At 40.2% G+C, this 17,557-nt stretch overlaps 1 protein-coding gene across 1 annotated transcript in view; it reads left to right on the forward strand.

Moving 5' to 3' along the window:
• Positions 1 to 12,193, forward strand: part of SLIT2 (slit guidance ligand 2) — a 398,287-nt gene extending 386,094 nt beyond the window's left edge. Inside the window, exon 37 of the mRNA XM_079920024.1 lies at positions 11,981 to 12,193. Coding sequence (XP_079776150.1) covers positions 11,981 to 12,021 — 41 coding nt within the window. The 3' untranslated portion in view covers positions 12,022 to 12,193. The remainder of the gene's footprint in view (positions 1 to 11,980) is intronic.
• The last annotated feature ends 5,364 nt before the right edge of the window (positions 12,194 to 17,557 follow it).

The following is a 17,557-nucleotide window of genomic DNA, read 5'->3' on the forward strand; positions in this document are numbered from 1 at the left end:
ACTGGTTTATCCCCTGCAGTGACAGCTTGTGAAGATGTGGGGCAAACACTTGAGGTAGATACTGGAGGGAATACAGAGGTCTAAGCTGAAGGAGCAAGGCCACACCAGCTCATCTCTTACATGAGCGAGTTGAACATTGGAAGGTTTTACTGGGGCTGAAGAAACAGGATTCCTGAAAGCAAGAAGCCACAAAATTATTGAAACAGAGTCGAGAGAGTAATATATATATATATTGCATATATATATATATATGCAACCGTTCTTTTCCAAATGGACTTCTCAGTTGCCTCTTCCTCCCACAGAAGGGAAATAGAGGACATTGCAAGTGCTAACTGTGTCCAGAGACACAAAATTCAGCCCAGTGGAGGCGTTGCCATCTTGCATTTGAAACTACCTTTGCCTTTGTGTCAGTATGTAGGTGGCTGAATTTGGATTCCAAAGAAAATCAAATGTAAAAAAAGCACACACACAAAATGAGAGAGTGGGAGAAAGAGCCACAGAGACAATCATCCAAAATACTTGCTGTCATTAATCTTACTCTCCCTCCTTGAAATGGCTAGAATTATCTTCAGTTTGTTCATAAGATTGTGGCAGAGAGATTAAGTAACTTGCCCAAGGTCACACAGTCCAGATTTCCTGACTCCAACCATAATGCGATATTGATTTTATTGGAATTGATGGGCAAAGTCTGTGAATGTCCTCATAAGGTAATACCAGAGAAATGAGTATTTCTCAAGGGGAATTATCTTGGTTTTTTTTGTTAAAAAATGTCCAGGAATAGCACTCGCTTGCCCAATAAAAACACATTAAAATCTTCTTTATATCTCTCATTTGGTAAAGAAAAATAAGTACTGCTTTTTTACAGGAATTCTCTTTCAGAAACTGAGCCCAGAGAGATGGAATGAGTTTTATGTGGCTGCTGAAGGATTCCTGGTCATCCTTCCACTCAGGTGTGCCTTGATTGAGGGAGCCAGCCGGGAGCAATTGAATTCTGTTGCTAAGGTAGTCTCAAGGACAGAATGGGACATGCCCTAGTCCAGTTATATCAGCCACAAAGTTGCAGGCTTGGACACATTCCAGGTCTCAGGCATTCTCTGTAAGAAAAGAAAAAAAAAGACATGAAAAAGAACTAGAGAGAAACTTCTCTTTGAATAGGCATGTCTGATAACATCCCTGTTCACAATTTCAAAGACCTGCATTATCCCAGAAAGGAGAAAGATGCACATCTTTGAATTGCCTGATCTTGCAGTTACTTGATCCTGTTTGGTTTCTGCTCACAATATCACCATTCAATTGCCTCGACCACCAGTTCTTACTTTCAATTACATCTCTACATTGATTTTTTTCATTCCTATTATTCCTATGTTAGCTACAATTCTTCCCTTCTGATGCCTGTCCACTCCTTTTTGGAGCTGTGAAATGAACAGGAACACATTTCTGAATGACATGCACAATACTCCGTTTGATTAGGAAATAAATCTCTTATCATTTGGCAAAAAAAGCATGGTGGTCTCACAGCTCAGAGAATGAAGTGGAAGTCCCTATTCTGTCTCATATAATCTGATTTTCCTTTTTCCCTCTTTCTTCTAAATGGTTTCATATTTTAGAACATTAACACAGGACTTTACCATTAGGAAGGACAGTCTGAGAATGAAGAGTGGGAGTGTAGTGATTCTCATCACAGCTGTGGTCACAACGCTGCACACTGAAAGGCCAAGCGTACAAAGAGGGAAGAGGTCCTGGCAGTTCAATTTGTTCAGACCTAGAGTGGCTCCTTCTTGGCCCTGATATGTGGGTACACATGCTCACACACACACACACACACACACACACACACACGCACACGCACACACACCATGTGGTTTCCTAGAACAAAATTTCACCTATAAACTCACTAATTCCAAAGTCAGAATAAATTAAGGAAAACCCCATGATATCTGGTCACCTGAGCTTTTAGCCCCAGCTAAAGGACCTACATTTACAGAAATTTTGGAGCGCCCAACTCAGAGACCATGTGAGCTCATCGGCTGAGAGAGATAAACAGGATTCTAGAAATCTAATATTCCCTCACATGGGAAAAAATTAAGTTACTCACAGAATTGCCTGAGATCCAGATCTAAAAGAATAATAGTTGCAGCTTTGCATACTCACATTTTCTTTACCTGAATCCTATTCTTTTTAAGAGCAGAATCTCCATACACAAAGAAGCAATTTCAGTTGTGGCTGTCATGGTACAATATGAAACAGACTGGTGAGCTCATAGTAAGAAAAGCACATCTGGAAAGACATCCTTGCCCTAAGAATATCAAGGGGTTACTTTTGCAAGTTCCTTTTCCTCACCTCAGCTTGGATCTTCCTCCTTTCACATTCCAGGTTAATGGAAGTGTGTATCCAACCCTTGTTGTCGGGATATACCAGCATGCCTTTGTCCATCTCATGTGGACACCATGACATATCTGCCAGAAATACTTCAGGACCAAAGCACTTACCCTGCCAGCTGCTGGACTCACTGCTATTGGACAGCCTTTAGCTATCAGACCACTTTGGACTTGTTTAGCTTAAGAGAAAGCTCTTTTCCAGGGTCCCACACTCTTTCCAGAGTGTGTGCATTTCTACATGCAGTGACTAGAGGATGAGAGCATATAAATGCCTAATACCCTGTCTTCAATGTGAGATGTTGATGAAGGGCCACTCCAGCTTCAGAACTCCCCATGGGATTAGCCAAAACCTTTAAGACTGCATCACAATACCACTTCTCCCTCTGCCCAAGCCTGCTTCCTTCCCTTCCTTTCAATGGGTGGTGATTCTACAAACACTCCCTCATAAGCCTTATGTGTGCACTGCCAGCTTCCTGGGGAACACAACCTGGACTACACCTGTCTCCAAGTCAGATGGTGAACAGGAAGATGCAGTGCAGCAGCAAGATGAGCATTGAGGTACAGAAAGTGGCAAACTGCCACCTCAGGGAAATCAGGGAGGTAACATGTGACATTTCTAAAATGAGATTCGATGGCAGAGTGGCAGCCTCCTTGAGTGAGCCAGTCATTACTGTCTGAGCCCCCACATGGTTAGTGCCCTAGAAACTGGCAGAAAGTTCCTTCTCACCTGTTCTGTACCTTTGCCACAGGTTTCACACTTAATCATCAACAAAGGGTCCAGGTTGCTGTCTTACAGGCTCAGAACCCCAATACTTCCCCTTTCATGGCCTTCCTTCAAGATCATGCAGTCTCCTCATTCAGCCTCTCAAACATAAAAAAAAATGATTTCCACCTCCTCATTGGAGAATAGAGCTTCACCTCCTCAAAGGTCTTGACCTTGGCAACCCAAAAGCCTCCTATAACTCAGGATGTTTCACTCTTCCAGGAGCAAAAACAGAATTATCTGGTGTCCTAGTCAGCTCAGGTTGTTATAACAAAATACCAAAGACTGGATGGCTTAAGGAACAGAAATTTATTTCTGGAGGCTGCAAAGTCCAAGATCTAGGTGTCAGTCAAGTTCTCTCTGGCCTGGTGCAGCCTACAATCGCTTTTGTTGGCCACAAGTAGAGCAAGAAATGAAGAAGATACTGTATGCCTATCACTCTGGCCAACCAGAGAGTCACAAGAAGGAATGGTGTTTTAGTTATCAACTGTTGTATAACAAAGTTCCTAGTTCTCAGGGGACCTGACAGAAACAAACACAATTAATCTTTGTAAGCTGAATACCAGCAACTTAAACATTAGCTGAAAACCCAAAGTGATAGAATACAAAACACTAGAGGAAGTAAGCCACCATAGATAGGGTTAACAGGAACAAGAATCAGGAGAATTAAATCCACTTAGCATTCATATATTTGAATTATCATATATAAAATATAGGAAAAGCATATCTAAAATATTTAAAGAAATAATCAGAAATTAAAATATGTGCCAGGAATAAGACAAGGTAGGTTTTAGAAAGAACCAAAGAAGTATGAAAAATATAGCTGGTGAAATTAAGCACCAATATGAGTTAAACAACATAACAGATACAATTGAAAAGAGAATCGATGAACCAGAAAGTAGATTTGAAGAAAATTCCTATAATGCAATATAAAGGGACAAAGAGATGGAAATATGGGGAAGGGGGGGAGGTAATGATAAAATGATGATAGTATGAGAAAGTTTAACATATCTACTCAAGTTTTCAGGAAAAATAAAATAGAATGAATTGATGAGAGCAAATATTAAAAGAGATAATGTTTAAGGATTTTCCAGAATGGATCAAAAATATGATTCCTTTGATTCAGGAAATGCAGCAAAGCTGAGGCAAGATAAATAAACAGAAATTAACTTAATTATTACAACCAAACTGCAGAACACCAAAGATAATAAGATCCTAAAAGCAGTGGGCCAGAGGAAAACAGATTATCTACAAGGTACTTAATTATTCACAATTTTATTGAGAGCATACTTCTCATTGACAGCAGTGGAAGTTAGAAGACAGTGGTAATGAATCCTCCAAGGGGTGAGATTGTTCAGTTCAATGTTAGTAAACTAGAGGTAGTGTGTTGGCTCAATGGAAAATTGGGGGTAATTATAGTACCTACCTCGTAGGATTGTTACAAAGACTGAATGAGTTAGGCATGAAAAGGGCACTTAGCTGGTGCTGGGAAAACTGGACAGGTACATGTACAAGTATGAAATTAGAATACTCCCTAACACCATACACAAAAATAAACTAAAAATGGATTAAAGACCTAAATGTAAGGCCAGACACTATCAAACTCTTAGAGGAAAACATAGGCAGAACACTCTATGACATAAATCACAGCAAGATCCTTTCTGACCCACCTGCTAGAGAAATGGAAATAAAAACAAAAATAAACAAATGGGACTTAATGAAACTTAAAAGCTTTTGCACAGCAAAGGAAAACATAAACAAGACGAAAAGACAACCCTCAGAATGGGAGAAAATATTTGCAAATGAAGCAACTGACAAAGGATTCATCTCCAAAATTTACAAGCAGCTCATGCAGCTCAATAACAAAAAAACAAACAACCCAATCCAAAAATGGGCAGAAGACCTAAATAGACATTTCTCCAAAGAAGATATACAGATTGCCAACAAACACATGAAAGAATGCTCAACATCATTAATCACTAGAGAAATGCAAATCAAAACTACAATGAGATATCATCCCAATGATATCACTACTGGGCATATACCCTGAGAAAACCATAATTCAAAAAGAGTCATGTACCAAAATGTTCATTGCAGCTCTATTTACAATAGCCAGGACATGGAAGCAACCTAAGTGTCCATCATTGGATGAATGGATAAAGAAGATGTGGCACATATATACAATGGAATATTACTCAGCCATAAAAAGAAACGAAATTGAGTTATTTGTAGTGAGGTGGATGGACCTAGAGTCTGTCATACAGAGTGAAGTAAGTCAGAAAGAGAAAAACAAATACCGTATGCTAACACATATATATGGAATCTAAGAAAAAAAAAAAGTCATGAAAACCTAGGGGTAAGACAGGAATAAAGACACAGACCTACTAGAGAATGGACTTGAGGATACGGGGAGGGGGAAGGGCAAGCTGGGACAAAGTGAGAGGCATGGACATACATACACTACCAAACGTAAAATAGATAGCTAGTGGGAAGCAGCCGCATAGCACAGGGAGATCAGCTCGGTGCTTTGTGACCACCTAGAAGGGTGGGATAGGGAGGGTGGGAGGGAGGGAGACGCAAGAGGGAAGAGATATGGGAACATATGTGTATGTATAACTGATTCACTTTTTTACAAAGCAGAAACTAACACACCATTGCAAAGCAATTATACTCCAATAAAGATGTTAAAAAAAAAAAAGTTAACAATCATTAGAGGTTTAACACATGACCACTAGGAGGAGTATGAGAAAAAAAAAGAAGACACTTAGCACAGTGAAATAAGTATTTAATTAGTAAGTAATTAAATGTTTTCAGTTATTACTTATGATTATTATAGTGGAAAAGACAGAGAAGTTGGAGATGAACAGATCTGGCTTCAAATTGAAGCTTTATCTCTTATTAGCTGAGTGATCTTGTGTTTGTTGTTTAGGCTCTCTGACCCGCAATTCCTCATCTGGAAAATACACTTACATCCTCCATCATAGAATCAGTGTGAGGATTAACTAAGTTAGTGTAAGTGAAACTCTTAACATAGAGTCAAGTTTACAACAAATACACAAAAAGCATCACAATTTGTTCCTCCACGTGCTCCTTTCTAGGTGTCATCTTGAAATGCTATTAATTTTTTTAAATGTAAGTTTCTTTATCTGAAAAAATTGAGGTAATAATAGCACTTTTTTCATTAGGAGTAATTAATTAATCCATTCAATGTAGTCCTTCACTGCTCATTTGCTGAGCATATACTTTGGGCCAAGCACTATGCTGAGTTCTGGAGATCCAAAGATGTACCTGTGGATACAAAGCAAGATGAAATGAAATAATAATAATAAAAAAAAGATTAAATGAAATAAGGTGGGTAAAGTAACTAGCACCATGCCTGTCACACAGAAAGCTCACATTCCGGGCTGAACCATCTGTCTTCCTTTCCCTGCCCCTGTATATATCAGGCATTGTACCCACTGTCAGGAGATAAAACGATGAGTGAGACACAGGTCTCCTGCTCAGGATTTTGGGAAAGTTTTGAGAGGTCGTTAAGAGGGCAGGTCTGGATAGAGCCAGCCAAGTTCGCATCTGGTTCCCCATTTATTAACTGTGTGAATTTCTTAGTTTCAGTGCCCAAACATAGAAGTTGAGAAGAGACTTAGATGCAAGCAGTTTATTTAGGAGGTAATCCCATGAAGCATATGAGAAAAGAGAGGAGTGAGAGAAAGAATGCCAGAAAGATAATAAAGGATGTGTTCATCACAGGTTACTGCTGTGGACAATTGAAAGTTGCACTGGAGTCCCTCTGACTCTGTGGACCACATCTCAGAACAGTGCCATGGAGGGATAGAGAGTATTGGGTAACCACTAACCCTTGCCCCTAATTGATTGATGCTCACTCTGGGACCTTTGACTCTACGAGCTATCCAACTCTATTCCCATGGCTGGAAATCTCTCTCAGAGATTCCAGGAAAGTGGTACAGGAACTGTCGAGTAGATTTATGTCTGTGGATATACAGACAGAATGCCCTGTGGTGATTTAATCTCTCTTAGCCTGTCCCACCCCATAAAACTGAGTGAATAACCATTTACCTGTATTATCTATATTTCCTCTAATGCTTATAATACCTAGTGCCTGTGGAAGTCAACTCTTTTATTCACTCATAGAAGAGACTTGCTCCCAGCTAGACTGCATTTCCCAGCTTCCCTTGGTTTTAACTGTGTCCATGTGAAGAAGTTCTGACTAACGGAATGTAGTGAGAGGATGTGAGCCTCTTTCAGACCTGGGAATTAAGGTATTGGGCATATCCTCTCCATGCTCTTTATTCCCATCTAGACAGCTGAAGTACAAACATGGCAGAGATCCAGCTTTAACCACGCAGATGAGAAGAGTGCACTGAGAATGACTGAGAAATACAGATGGAAGGAACTGGGTCTCTGAATGGCCACATAGAGCAGAGCTGACCCAGCCAGCCTGGACCCATTAATCAGAACTATTACAAGAGAGAGAAAAATCAGCTTCTGTGTCTTTTGAGCCACAGTATTCTGGGGTCCTAGGTAATAGCACCTTGTCTTCATCATGCATTCCTTCGTGCGGTGGTTGCAGATAGTAAATGAGACAATCCATGACAGTGCTTAGAACAGTGACTGGCACCTAGTAGAGTTCTTGTGAATAATGAATAGTCATTATCATTTCTGTTTGCTAAGGTATGATCTTCTCGGCATGATCTGAACCACTTAAACTCAGAGTTGGGGAGGAATGGAACCCCAAAGAAAATTAGAGATGTTGTAAGAACTACAGGAACTGGATCCAATTATAGGAACTAGATTCTGGATAGACCAAAATAAATGTCCCTCACACATAATAATGATTACAACGTCTACCATTATGGAGGGTCTACTATATGCTAGGCTCCTTACTAGGAGGTTCATATAATTTTATTCATTCTTACAGCATTCTTATGGTATAAGTATTTGTACCCATATTTTCCTGTTGGGAAACAAAAACCCATGGAAATAATGGAGCATCATCTAAAAGGCAATCATCATTTGGGAAAAAGAAATAAAACAAACTCTACCTCAATCAAGATTCTCACTAAGCCTTCAGATATTTGAAAATGCAACGGACTTTTAAGAGGATGCAACAAATGACAAGTGTTCAGGGAGTTTCTGAGCCACCTGAGGGAAGGTTAGGTAACATGCAACATTTTAATTCTATTTTGTCTGGCGCCTTCACAGCTCACTCTTAAGGGATCCTAATCATTAATCACCCAAAGACTTTGTGTCTACACTCAGGCTGCTGGGAAATTGATATATCTTGAATTTTAACGTCATGGTAATGGTCCCCAAATGAGACCAGAATACTGATTTTTACCATTACCTACACAAAGTGTCTAGACCTACAGGACATTAACAGTTTTCTCTCCTGGGCTATGACTTTGTATAAATATTCATGCAAACATAATAGGACTTTGCATGGAAAAAGGTTCACAGAATCACTGCACAGACTCTGCATTTTCACTAAGGAGATATCCTGGGAGCAGGAAGGCAGCTCTGAACTCTGTGGAGTAAATTCCCTGATATTTAGAACTCAGGAAGTATTTTCTCAGAAAAAATTTATACCGTATGAGTAAATTTCCAGTTAATCTTCCCCTCTCCCTGACCACCATCAACCATCTGCAGCCCCACTCTCCTTCTGCTAATCCTCTTTTCTCTGGCCTTCAACCAGCCCAGGACAAATGGAACAGCTAGCAAGGAAGTGATCATTCCAGGTTGCAGACTTCTCTGTTTCCAAGAGAAAGGCATGTGAAAAAGGAGAAAAGCCACAATCTCAGGTGGAGAAAAGCAAGGAGAGTCCAGGAGCCATTAGGACCTCATGGCAATGGCCATAACAAAGACTCCTTCTTTGGCCAACCTTCAGTCAGGTTCCTCTGAGTCTTCTCCTTAGCTAGGTCCCTTCCTTTTTGAGCTGATCTCAGTTTTAGCAAAGAATCCTGCAAAGCCAGTTTATCAAGAGTCCCACCCCCACCTCCCCCTTGGTCAGAATGGCCATTATCAAAAAATCTACAAACAATAAATGATGGAGAGGGTGTGGAGAAAAGGGAACCCTCCTACACTGTTGGTGGGAATGTAAATTGGTACAGCCACTATGGAGAACACTGTGGAGGTTCTTTAAAAATCTAAAAATAGAGCTACCAGCAATCCCACTCCTGGGCAAATATCTGGAAAAAAAACATAATTTGAAAAAATACATGCACCCCAATGTTCATTGAAGCACTATTTACAATAGCCAACACATGGAAGCAACCTAAATGTCCATCGACAGATGAATGGATAAAGAAGATGTGGCACGTATATACAATGGGATATTACTCAGCCACAAAAAAGAACGAAATAATGCCATTTGCAGCAACACGGATGGGCCTAGAGATTGTCATACTCAGTGAAGTAAGTCAGACAGAGAAAGACAAATATCATATGCTATCACTTATATGTGGAATCTAAAAAATGGTACAAATGAACTTATTCACAAAACAGAAATAGAATCACAGATGTAGAAAACAAACTTATGGTCACCAGGTGGGAAAGGGATGGAGGAGGGATAAATTGGGAGATTGGGATTGACATATACACACTACTATATATAAAATAGATAATGAATAAGGACTTACTGTATAGCAAAGGGAACTCTACTCAGTACTCTGTAATGGCCTATATGCAAAAAGAATCTTAAAAAGAGTTGATATATGTATACGTATAACTGATTCACTTTGCTGAAACTAACACAGCATTGTAAATCAACTACACTCCAATAGAAATTATAAAAAATAAAATATTAACATATTAATAAATAAATTCCAACGTAAATCCTAAAAAAAAGAATCCCCCACCCTTAATAGTCAGTTAAGCTCCTCCTCCCAAATCCTTGATCTCTAATTAGGTCCCTCTTACCACCACCATCACCTCCACTAATACTAACAAATTTCCTCTTGGTAATTTTCCATTCAATTCCTCACTCTGTCCATTGGCTATAAATCCCCACTTGCTCCTGTTATATATGGAGTTGCATTCTATCTCTCTCCCCTATTGCAATAGTCTTGAATAAAGTCTTCGTTGCCATTTTTGACAAATGTCCAGGCAAAACTTTTCTTTTACAGCCTTTTCCAGCAAGTAGGGCTGGAAATTTCTGTGTGCTGTGTGCCACCATACTGAGCTGTGGCTTTTGTATAAACTATCTAGATATGTATCCTAGATGGACACACTCATACACAAGTTTTCAAACAACTTGAGGAGATACCCCAGCTTGCTTGTTTTCTCTTATTGACCTTCTATTACCCTTAGGCAAGTGTTCAACCTGAACAGATGTAATGACTTTGTTAAATTAACATTTGCTAAGTGGGGCACAGGGTGGCAGATGTTTTCTGCATTCAACAACAGATCACAAGAGAAACTGAAAGAGAGAAATTTATTACTCACAGGTCCAGGAGGAAGAATACAGCATGCTACAAGTGTCCACAAGGTACATGGCCAAAGCAGGGTGCAGGCAGAGAGGGGCAGGACCTGGGGCACATACCTTTATTAGGGTCCATGTGTAAAGTGCACTGGGGTTCCAGGGCTAAGGCCAGATTGGTTGATTCAAACCAAAAAGAGCAAATTTTGTTAAACTCCACGGGGGGGGGGGGGGGGTTCCATCTAAGGGATGGACAAGGGGAAGACTGTTGCTCACAAGGGCTGTTGGAGAAGTCACATCAGGAACTTTGATTTGCTTGTGACCCTGTGGGCTGCTATCTAGGGCGTGCACTTGCATGGGGTGGCTAGTGTCAGCTTAAGGCCCCCCGAAGCTGGCTTGGCCAGACAGCAATACCATGGAGTACTGAGCTAACCTCTCAGCCACAGTCTAGATTTCTTCATCATTTAGGCTAGGGGAGAATAGCTGCCCCTCCCAAATCAAAGAGGTTGTCCTGAAGCTCAGTGAGGAAACGAAGTGAGGATGCTTTGTGAAAGGCCAAGGTATACAAAGGGAAGATTTACTATGGAGGAAAACAAATATTCAGATGATATTGAGACATTTAGGGAAAAGTTCACAACATCTTAAGTGAAAAAATCAGGCAACAGAATAACATAAGCAGTATTACCCTAATTTTGAACTATAACATGAGAAGATAAACATAGGAAGAAAAAACAGTAAAATGTAAAAAGTGATCATTTGGCTAATGGGCCTATTTTATACCAGCATGCATTTTCCATATTTTGTTCACTGACTGTTTATAGTTTTATAATTCAAAATAAGGGTTAATAGTATATGAACTGGAGTCTGTAGTTGGAAACTCTGTTTGAAGGACACTTTGCCATGGATACCAGGGCTCGAAAGAGAAGGTTACATTACAGAACTGGCCTTTAGTGATCTCCCTCCCCACTCCCCCCAGCATTTCCCACCCATTTTCTCTTCCTCCCTACCTCCCTCTCCCTCTCTTGCTCCATCCCCAGAAGAGAATGCAAATGCTTCTTTGAAGCAAAACTGTTTCCCCCCATATCCAGGCCCTTTCTTTGACTCATCTTCTAAATCAGCCTCTTTCCTTCCCAAAATCCAATGTCCTTCAAAAGATGAATTCTGTTGAATAAATGATTCTTTATCTCATTATATAGGAATATTAATCCATGCCCTTCCTACCTCATTGCTGTTTTCTTCCATATAAATATTGAAAGGGATCTAGCATGTGAAAGAACTTTGTAAACTACTTAATCACTATGGATATAAAAATTAGCTATTTCTCATAATTCTCATGTACTCTTACTGTAGTACTTGTAATACTGCATTAGTTAATTAGAGCTGAAAGTTTGTCTTTCTCCTTTTCAGACCAGTTCTGTGAGAGCCAAGGGTATTTTTTTCCTCTGTGATATGCTCAATGTCTGGCATGGGGTAAGTGATAAAAATATTTGTCAATTGTGATAATCAACATATTTGATAAAAAATAGAAATTTAATCAGAGGATCATTTCCATAGTAAGAAATGGAACTGTGAAGCAGGTCAAAAGCTACCCAGCCAGGGTTCAAATCCCAGGCCTTCCCATGCTGAAATTGTGACCTTGGGCACCTGTCAAGCTCTCTGCACTTCAGTTTTCTCATTTGTAAACTGAAGAAAAAGATCAGCTGCCATTCCGGCGGGTCATTGTGAGATTATTGATTAAAACACCTGAAGTGCTTAGTACAGTTCCTGGCACCCAAGCAAGTTTTCTTCAAGTGTTGGCTTTTATTTTATGATTATATTTAAGATGCTTGTACTTTCCCAGATCAGAGACACAGAGCCTCCAACATGCCCTTGCCATCACTCTTCTGTTCCTAGCCTAGAAAGCTTCCACTGAAACCAAAAATATAGAAGAGAAATACAAGGATAATGTGTCATTTCCCAGCAGCTTCAACCACTTTCTTCTTTCCTGTGCTCTTATTAATGTACAACGTCATCCCCCATTCTAGAGGATCAATGTAGTAAAGCCAGGTTTTACATCTGATTTCTATTTATATTGCCAAAAATATTTAGCTCAGTGCTTTACGTATGGTAGACTTTCAAAGGTGTGTGATAAATGAGGGAAGTGGCAATAACAATATCTGGGCTGATTTGAGAACACAAGGAAAAGTAAAAGAAGTTTAGGAGTGTGGGTAGGAGATACTGAGTAGGGACCCACAGGTTGATACAGGTCAGTAGTTTTTAAACTGTGGCTCTGGCGGTGTGTGAGCCTGTGATTGTGAATATGTATACATATTTGTTCCTAGCACAGAGCTCCTAAAACCCTTGGAATTTCCTAAGTGGTGAGAGCCATAAAGGTGTCTTTTGTTATGTTAATGATGTCATTTTAGAACCCCACCTAAGGACGGAGGCTGGTTCCCAGGAAAACCAACCATGTGATCTGAAAGTCCAACTTTCAATCCCACCCCCTGATATCCAGGGAGGGGAGAGGGGCTGGAGGTTGAATCAATTGCCAAGGCCAATGATTGAATCAATCATGCTTATGTAATGCAGCCTCCATAAAACCCACAGGGGTGGCATTTGGAGAGTTTCTGGGTTGGTGAATATGTGGAGACTGGACAGAATGGCAAACTGGGAGAGGGAGTAGAAGACACGTGCCCTTTCCCCATTCCTTCTCCTTTGCTTCTCTTCATCTGACTGTTGATTGCATCCTTTAATATCCTTTGTAATAAACCAGTAATCTGGTGAATAAATAGGTTTCCTGAGTTCTGTGAGCCATTCTAGCAAGTTAATCAAACTCAAGGAGGGGCTCATGGGAACCTCTGATTCACAGCCATTTGATCATTGGCACCGGTGACAATCTGGACTTGCAACTGGCATCTGAAGCAGGGTAGGTGGGTGGGGGCAGTCTTGTGAGACTGAGCCCTTAGCCCGTGGGGTCTGATGCTATTTCTACGAAGATAGTGTCAGAATTGAGTTGAACTGTTGGACACCCAGCTGAGGTTGCAGAATTGCTTGGTGGTGTGGTATCTTTCTCCCCCCCACCATCCCCCTTCTTTGTCCCAGCCCCTGCCCATACCCACACAATGGAATTGGCTGTTAGAATCTTTAAGGTGGCAAAGGGGGTGGAGGTGGAATGTGAAAGAGGCTGAAAAAGTAGGCCTCCAACACACCACCCCACCCTTGAAACTTTAGTGAGGGAAGTCTCACTTTCGTTTCCTTCTATATCCCTTTATTGGGGCTTCATATACATATAGAAGTCTTTTGCTTAAAAAGAAAAAAGAAAGAATGATAATTATCACTCCATGTCTATTCAAGTGCTGGCTCAATTAGATAATGTGATACCTGGGATTCACTTCAAGTCTCCATTGCTGTCTGTGTTGACTTCAGAATGTTATAAGCATTTGTTACAATGGTCCAGATTTAAGGGTGACATGAGTTTCCAAGGAGGAGCATTTTTGATGAATTCACTGTAGACCGTTCATTACAGCTACAGTATAATTTTCAAAAAGGTAAATGCAAATCTTTCATATAAATATAAAATGAACATGTGACAAAGATTTTACTTAACATATTAGTTAATGAGGGAATATATAGGATATTAAAAACTGCATGTTTCAAGTGCTTCACAGCCACATGTGACTTGTGGCTACCATATTGGACAGTGCAGATGAAGAACATCCCCACCATTATGGAAAATCCTATAGGAGAGCACTGGTCTAGGTAATGGTAAATTCTGTGAATAACAGGCTGGTAACTATAGAGGATTCCCAGAACCTGGACAGATTGAGAAAGCTGTTTTGGGTTTCTTAAGGGAGGAAGCAGCCTTTGGTTTGAAAGACAAAGGGTTCTGTTAAAATCTGATGAACTGTTTAGGCTGATAGTTTGTGCCAAAGCTCTGAGTCAAGCAGAACAGAAGAGCTGGAGGAATGCAAGGAAGGCTGGACAGAAGGACAAAAGGAAGATTCTGAAGGTACATGGAATTTGCTTATGACTCTAAGAGTAGAAGCCACGTTTTTCTTTCCTTTTTTCCTAGAAGGGGTCAGTTTGGCAAATCCTTCTGTCATGCTCATGTACCTCAGGGGTCTAGTGTCTCACTTAATCGTAACCCTGCACTTTGATGATAAACTGTTATGCAAATACTACAAATGACAGTGTTAATTATTGAATCATCTGAAAGGCTGGGAGGGTGGACCAGGGAAGTCGTGGTTCTGGTTGTTGTGGACTTTTCTGTTCTGAGAGATTTGTGATTATTATTAAGATACTTCTAGACTTTGCTGTGGAGGTCTGGGAAGGAACTGGAAGGAGAGGTGACTCTGATTTGAGTGGGCTGCTCACAGGGTTCTAGAGATATAAATGGCTCAAAGGAAACCTGTGAGATGGAACCTGGCTGAGAAACTTTCAGATAAATGAAGTCCAGCAGCCAACTTAAATTTGCTTTCTTGTGTTGTGATCCCTTTACTTACTCTATCCTCACGTTTCCAGAAGTACCCATCAGCTCCGTGTTAGCACTGACTTCTGACTAAAAGTGGAACAAGGCAAACTAAGGAGGCTAAGGCACCAGAGAGTGAAGTAAGGGTGTGGCCGGAAGTAATCAGGAAGAAATCTAGGACAGACAATTATCAGGAAACTGTATTTCTCCTAGGGACACTTAGCAATCTTGAGAGGAGGCTAGACTTCTTGAAAAGTGGAGGGCTATTCAGAAGCCTCCATAACTTGACATCACTTGGGTTACATGATAATCATCCCAATAATTACAGTAACTAATGGAACACCTGCTATATCCCAGGTATCATGTTTACATGCATTGTCTCATTTAGTCCCCACAATAACCTTGCGGAATAAATATTATTGATACCCCAATTTATAGAAAAGGAAATTGGCAACTATAACAAATAACCCCAAATCTCAAAAGCTTTCAAAAATAGAAGTTAATTTCTCACTCAAAAAAAATGAAAAAGGGTGTTCTTCGTGGGCATGGAGGTCTCCTCCAAGTGACAGTCAAGGACCCAGATCCCTTCCACCCTGTGACTCTGCCATGGTCAACGAGACTGTGGTGATAATCTGTATCTCCCTGGGAGGAGGGAAGCGAACGTTGTCAGGGAGAGTTTTAAGTGCCTGCTTTGGAAGCACTGCCTGTCATTTCTGATGGCCTCCCATTGACCAGAACACAGATCGTGGCCACACCTGACTTCAATGGGTCTGGGAAAAGGACTCGCTGTTTCCTGAAAAAAAGAAGAAATGAGTTTGTGAAACAGGTTGCCAGTCTCTCCAACATCAGGCAACTGTCATTGCAATTGATCTAAGAATATCAGAAGAGGGATTTGAAACGAGATTTTTTTTGTTTATCTAGATCCCACACGACTGTTTATACACATACGTTTAGCATTTGGGAGCTGTTCAGCTTATCCTCATTGATTTGTTGGTTTATAAGCCTGTTTCAAAAATGGACTCGAGGAAGTTTACCTAATTATACCTAGGACAAAAGTGGGAAGAGAATACTAGTTTTGGAGCAAATAAATCTGGTTTTCCTTATCTGTAAACTGTGTAGAATAGTATTTGCTTTACTGTGTAATTATTACAGATACATAATGCACATAAAGCCCCCTCCCCCGCCCCAAATATGCCTGGTAAATAGTACGAGCTCAATGAATAGTAGCTCGTCTGATGTGATTTTCCTAATAAGAAAAATAAAGGAGAGTACGGTGAGATGAGGTTTGGCTAACAAGAGAAAGTCAAAGTATTTAATACGTGACTGTCTTAAAGCTTTGAAAAATGATAATCAGAGGCTGGCACATTAAATTCTGAGAAAATTAGTGGCCAAAATAGTGGGAAACATAATAACAGCCCATGTGCAGAACATGAATCAGCTGTCTGGAGAAACCCAGAATTTCCTGACACTGAAGATTGAGAGATATTTTAGGGAGAGGACAATGGTTTAGGAAGTGGGTCACATTCTCAACCAAAGACCTCAAATGAATAACAAATATTCTAGAACCATCTCTTATTGACATAATTTCCCTCAGGGGCATACTACCAAAACCAAATTTGGGGGGAAAAAAGCCAAAATACCCAATTCCATCAGGATCAACAAAATAAAATTCAAGTAAGCAGTATTCTAATTATTTAACTTGACCCGGGAACAACATTCAAAGATCCACAGGATGAGTGAACACATCCTTAATGTCTTTGTTCACCCAAAGGGGGTACAAACACCCCAGGATGTGTGCAAAAACAATCCAAGGGGCAAGGGAAGAAAATATTGCAACTTTTATCTACATTTATTTTTACCCATCCTATTCTGTTTTTATTTGTTTCACAAAGTATATATTTTCCTAGTACTACATGCATATCATCTATTAATAAATGAATATACCTATATTGTCAAATAGGCTCAAAATGTTTTTTAACTTAAATGATAAAAAATCCTCTGTTTTAGTTGATCATCCATGAATACTGAATTTATTTTTTGTCACAGTTCATCTTTTGATGAGAATTGCAGGGCAGGCTACCAAGGTTATATACTCTGACCAGAGCCTGTAAGGTTTTCATTTTCCAAGTTTCCCTTGCCTTTGGGAGGCACTATGATAAGTGGAAAGGATGCCAATAATTGAGTAAATTACAGTGTTCATGTTCAAATACCACCAAGGTCAAATACAGCTGAGTTATAGGGAACGATGATGCCGTCCCAGTTCTGTTTTCCTCAGGGGGTGGATGGATGGAGTAGATGGCATCTCTATTAATGTGGGTAGTAGCCCAATCTGAGTGCTTGATGCACAGTAGGTGCTCTCAGAAGTTTACTTGCTTCTCCTTAAGGGTTCTCCTTAAAGGCTCAACTGCTTTGTCCCGGCTGCTGGGCCTCCAGTTTATTTATCCCTGGGGCAGCTTCTCGCCAGAGAGATCAAATGTTTGCTCAAATTTAGCTAACATTATTCCTTTAAGGCAATCACATAGTCATGATATCGGGAC

The sequence above is a fragment of the Stenella coeruleoalba genome, assembly GCF_951394435.1.
Source record: "Stenella coeruleoalba genome assembly, chromosome: 4".
Classification (NCBI taxonomy): domain Eukaryota; kingdom Metazoa; phylum Chordata; class Mammalia; order Artiodactyla; family Delphinidae; genus Stenella; species Stenella coeruleoalba.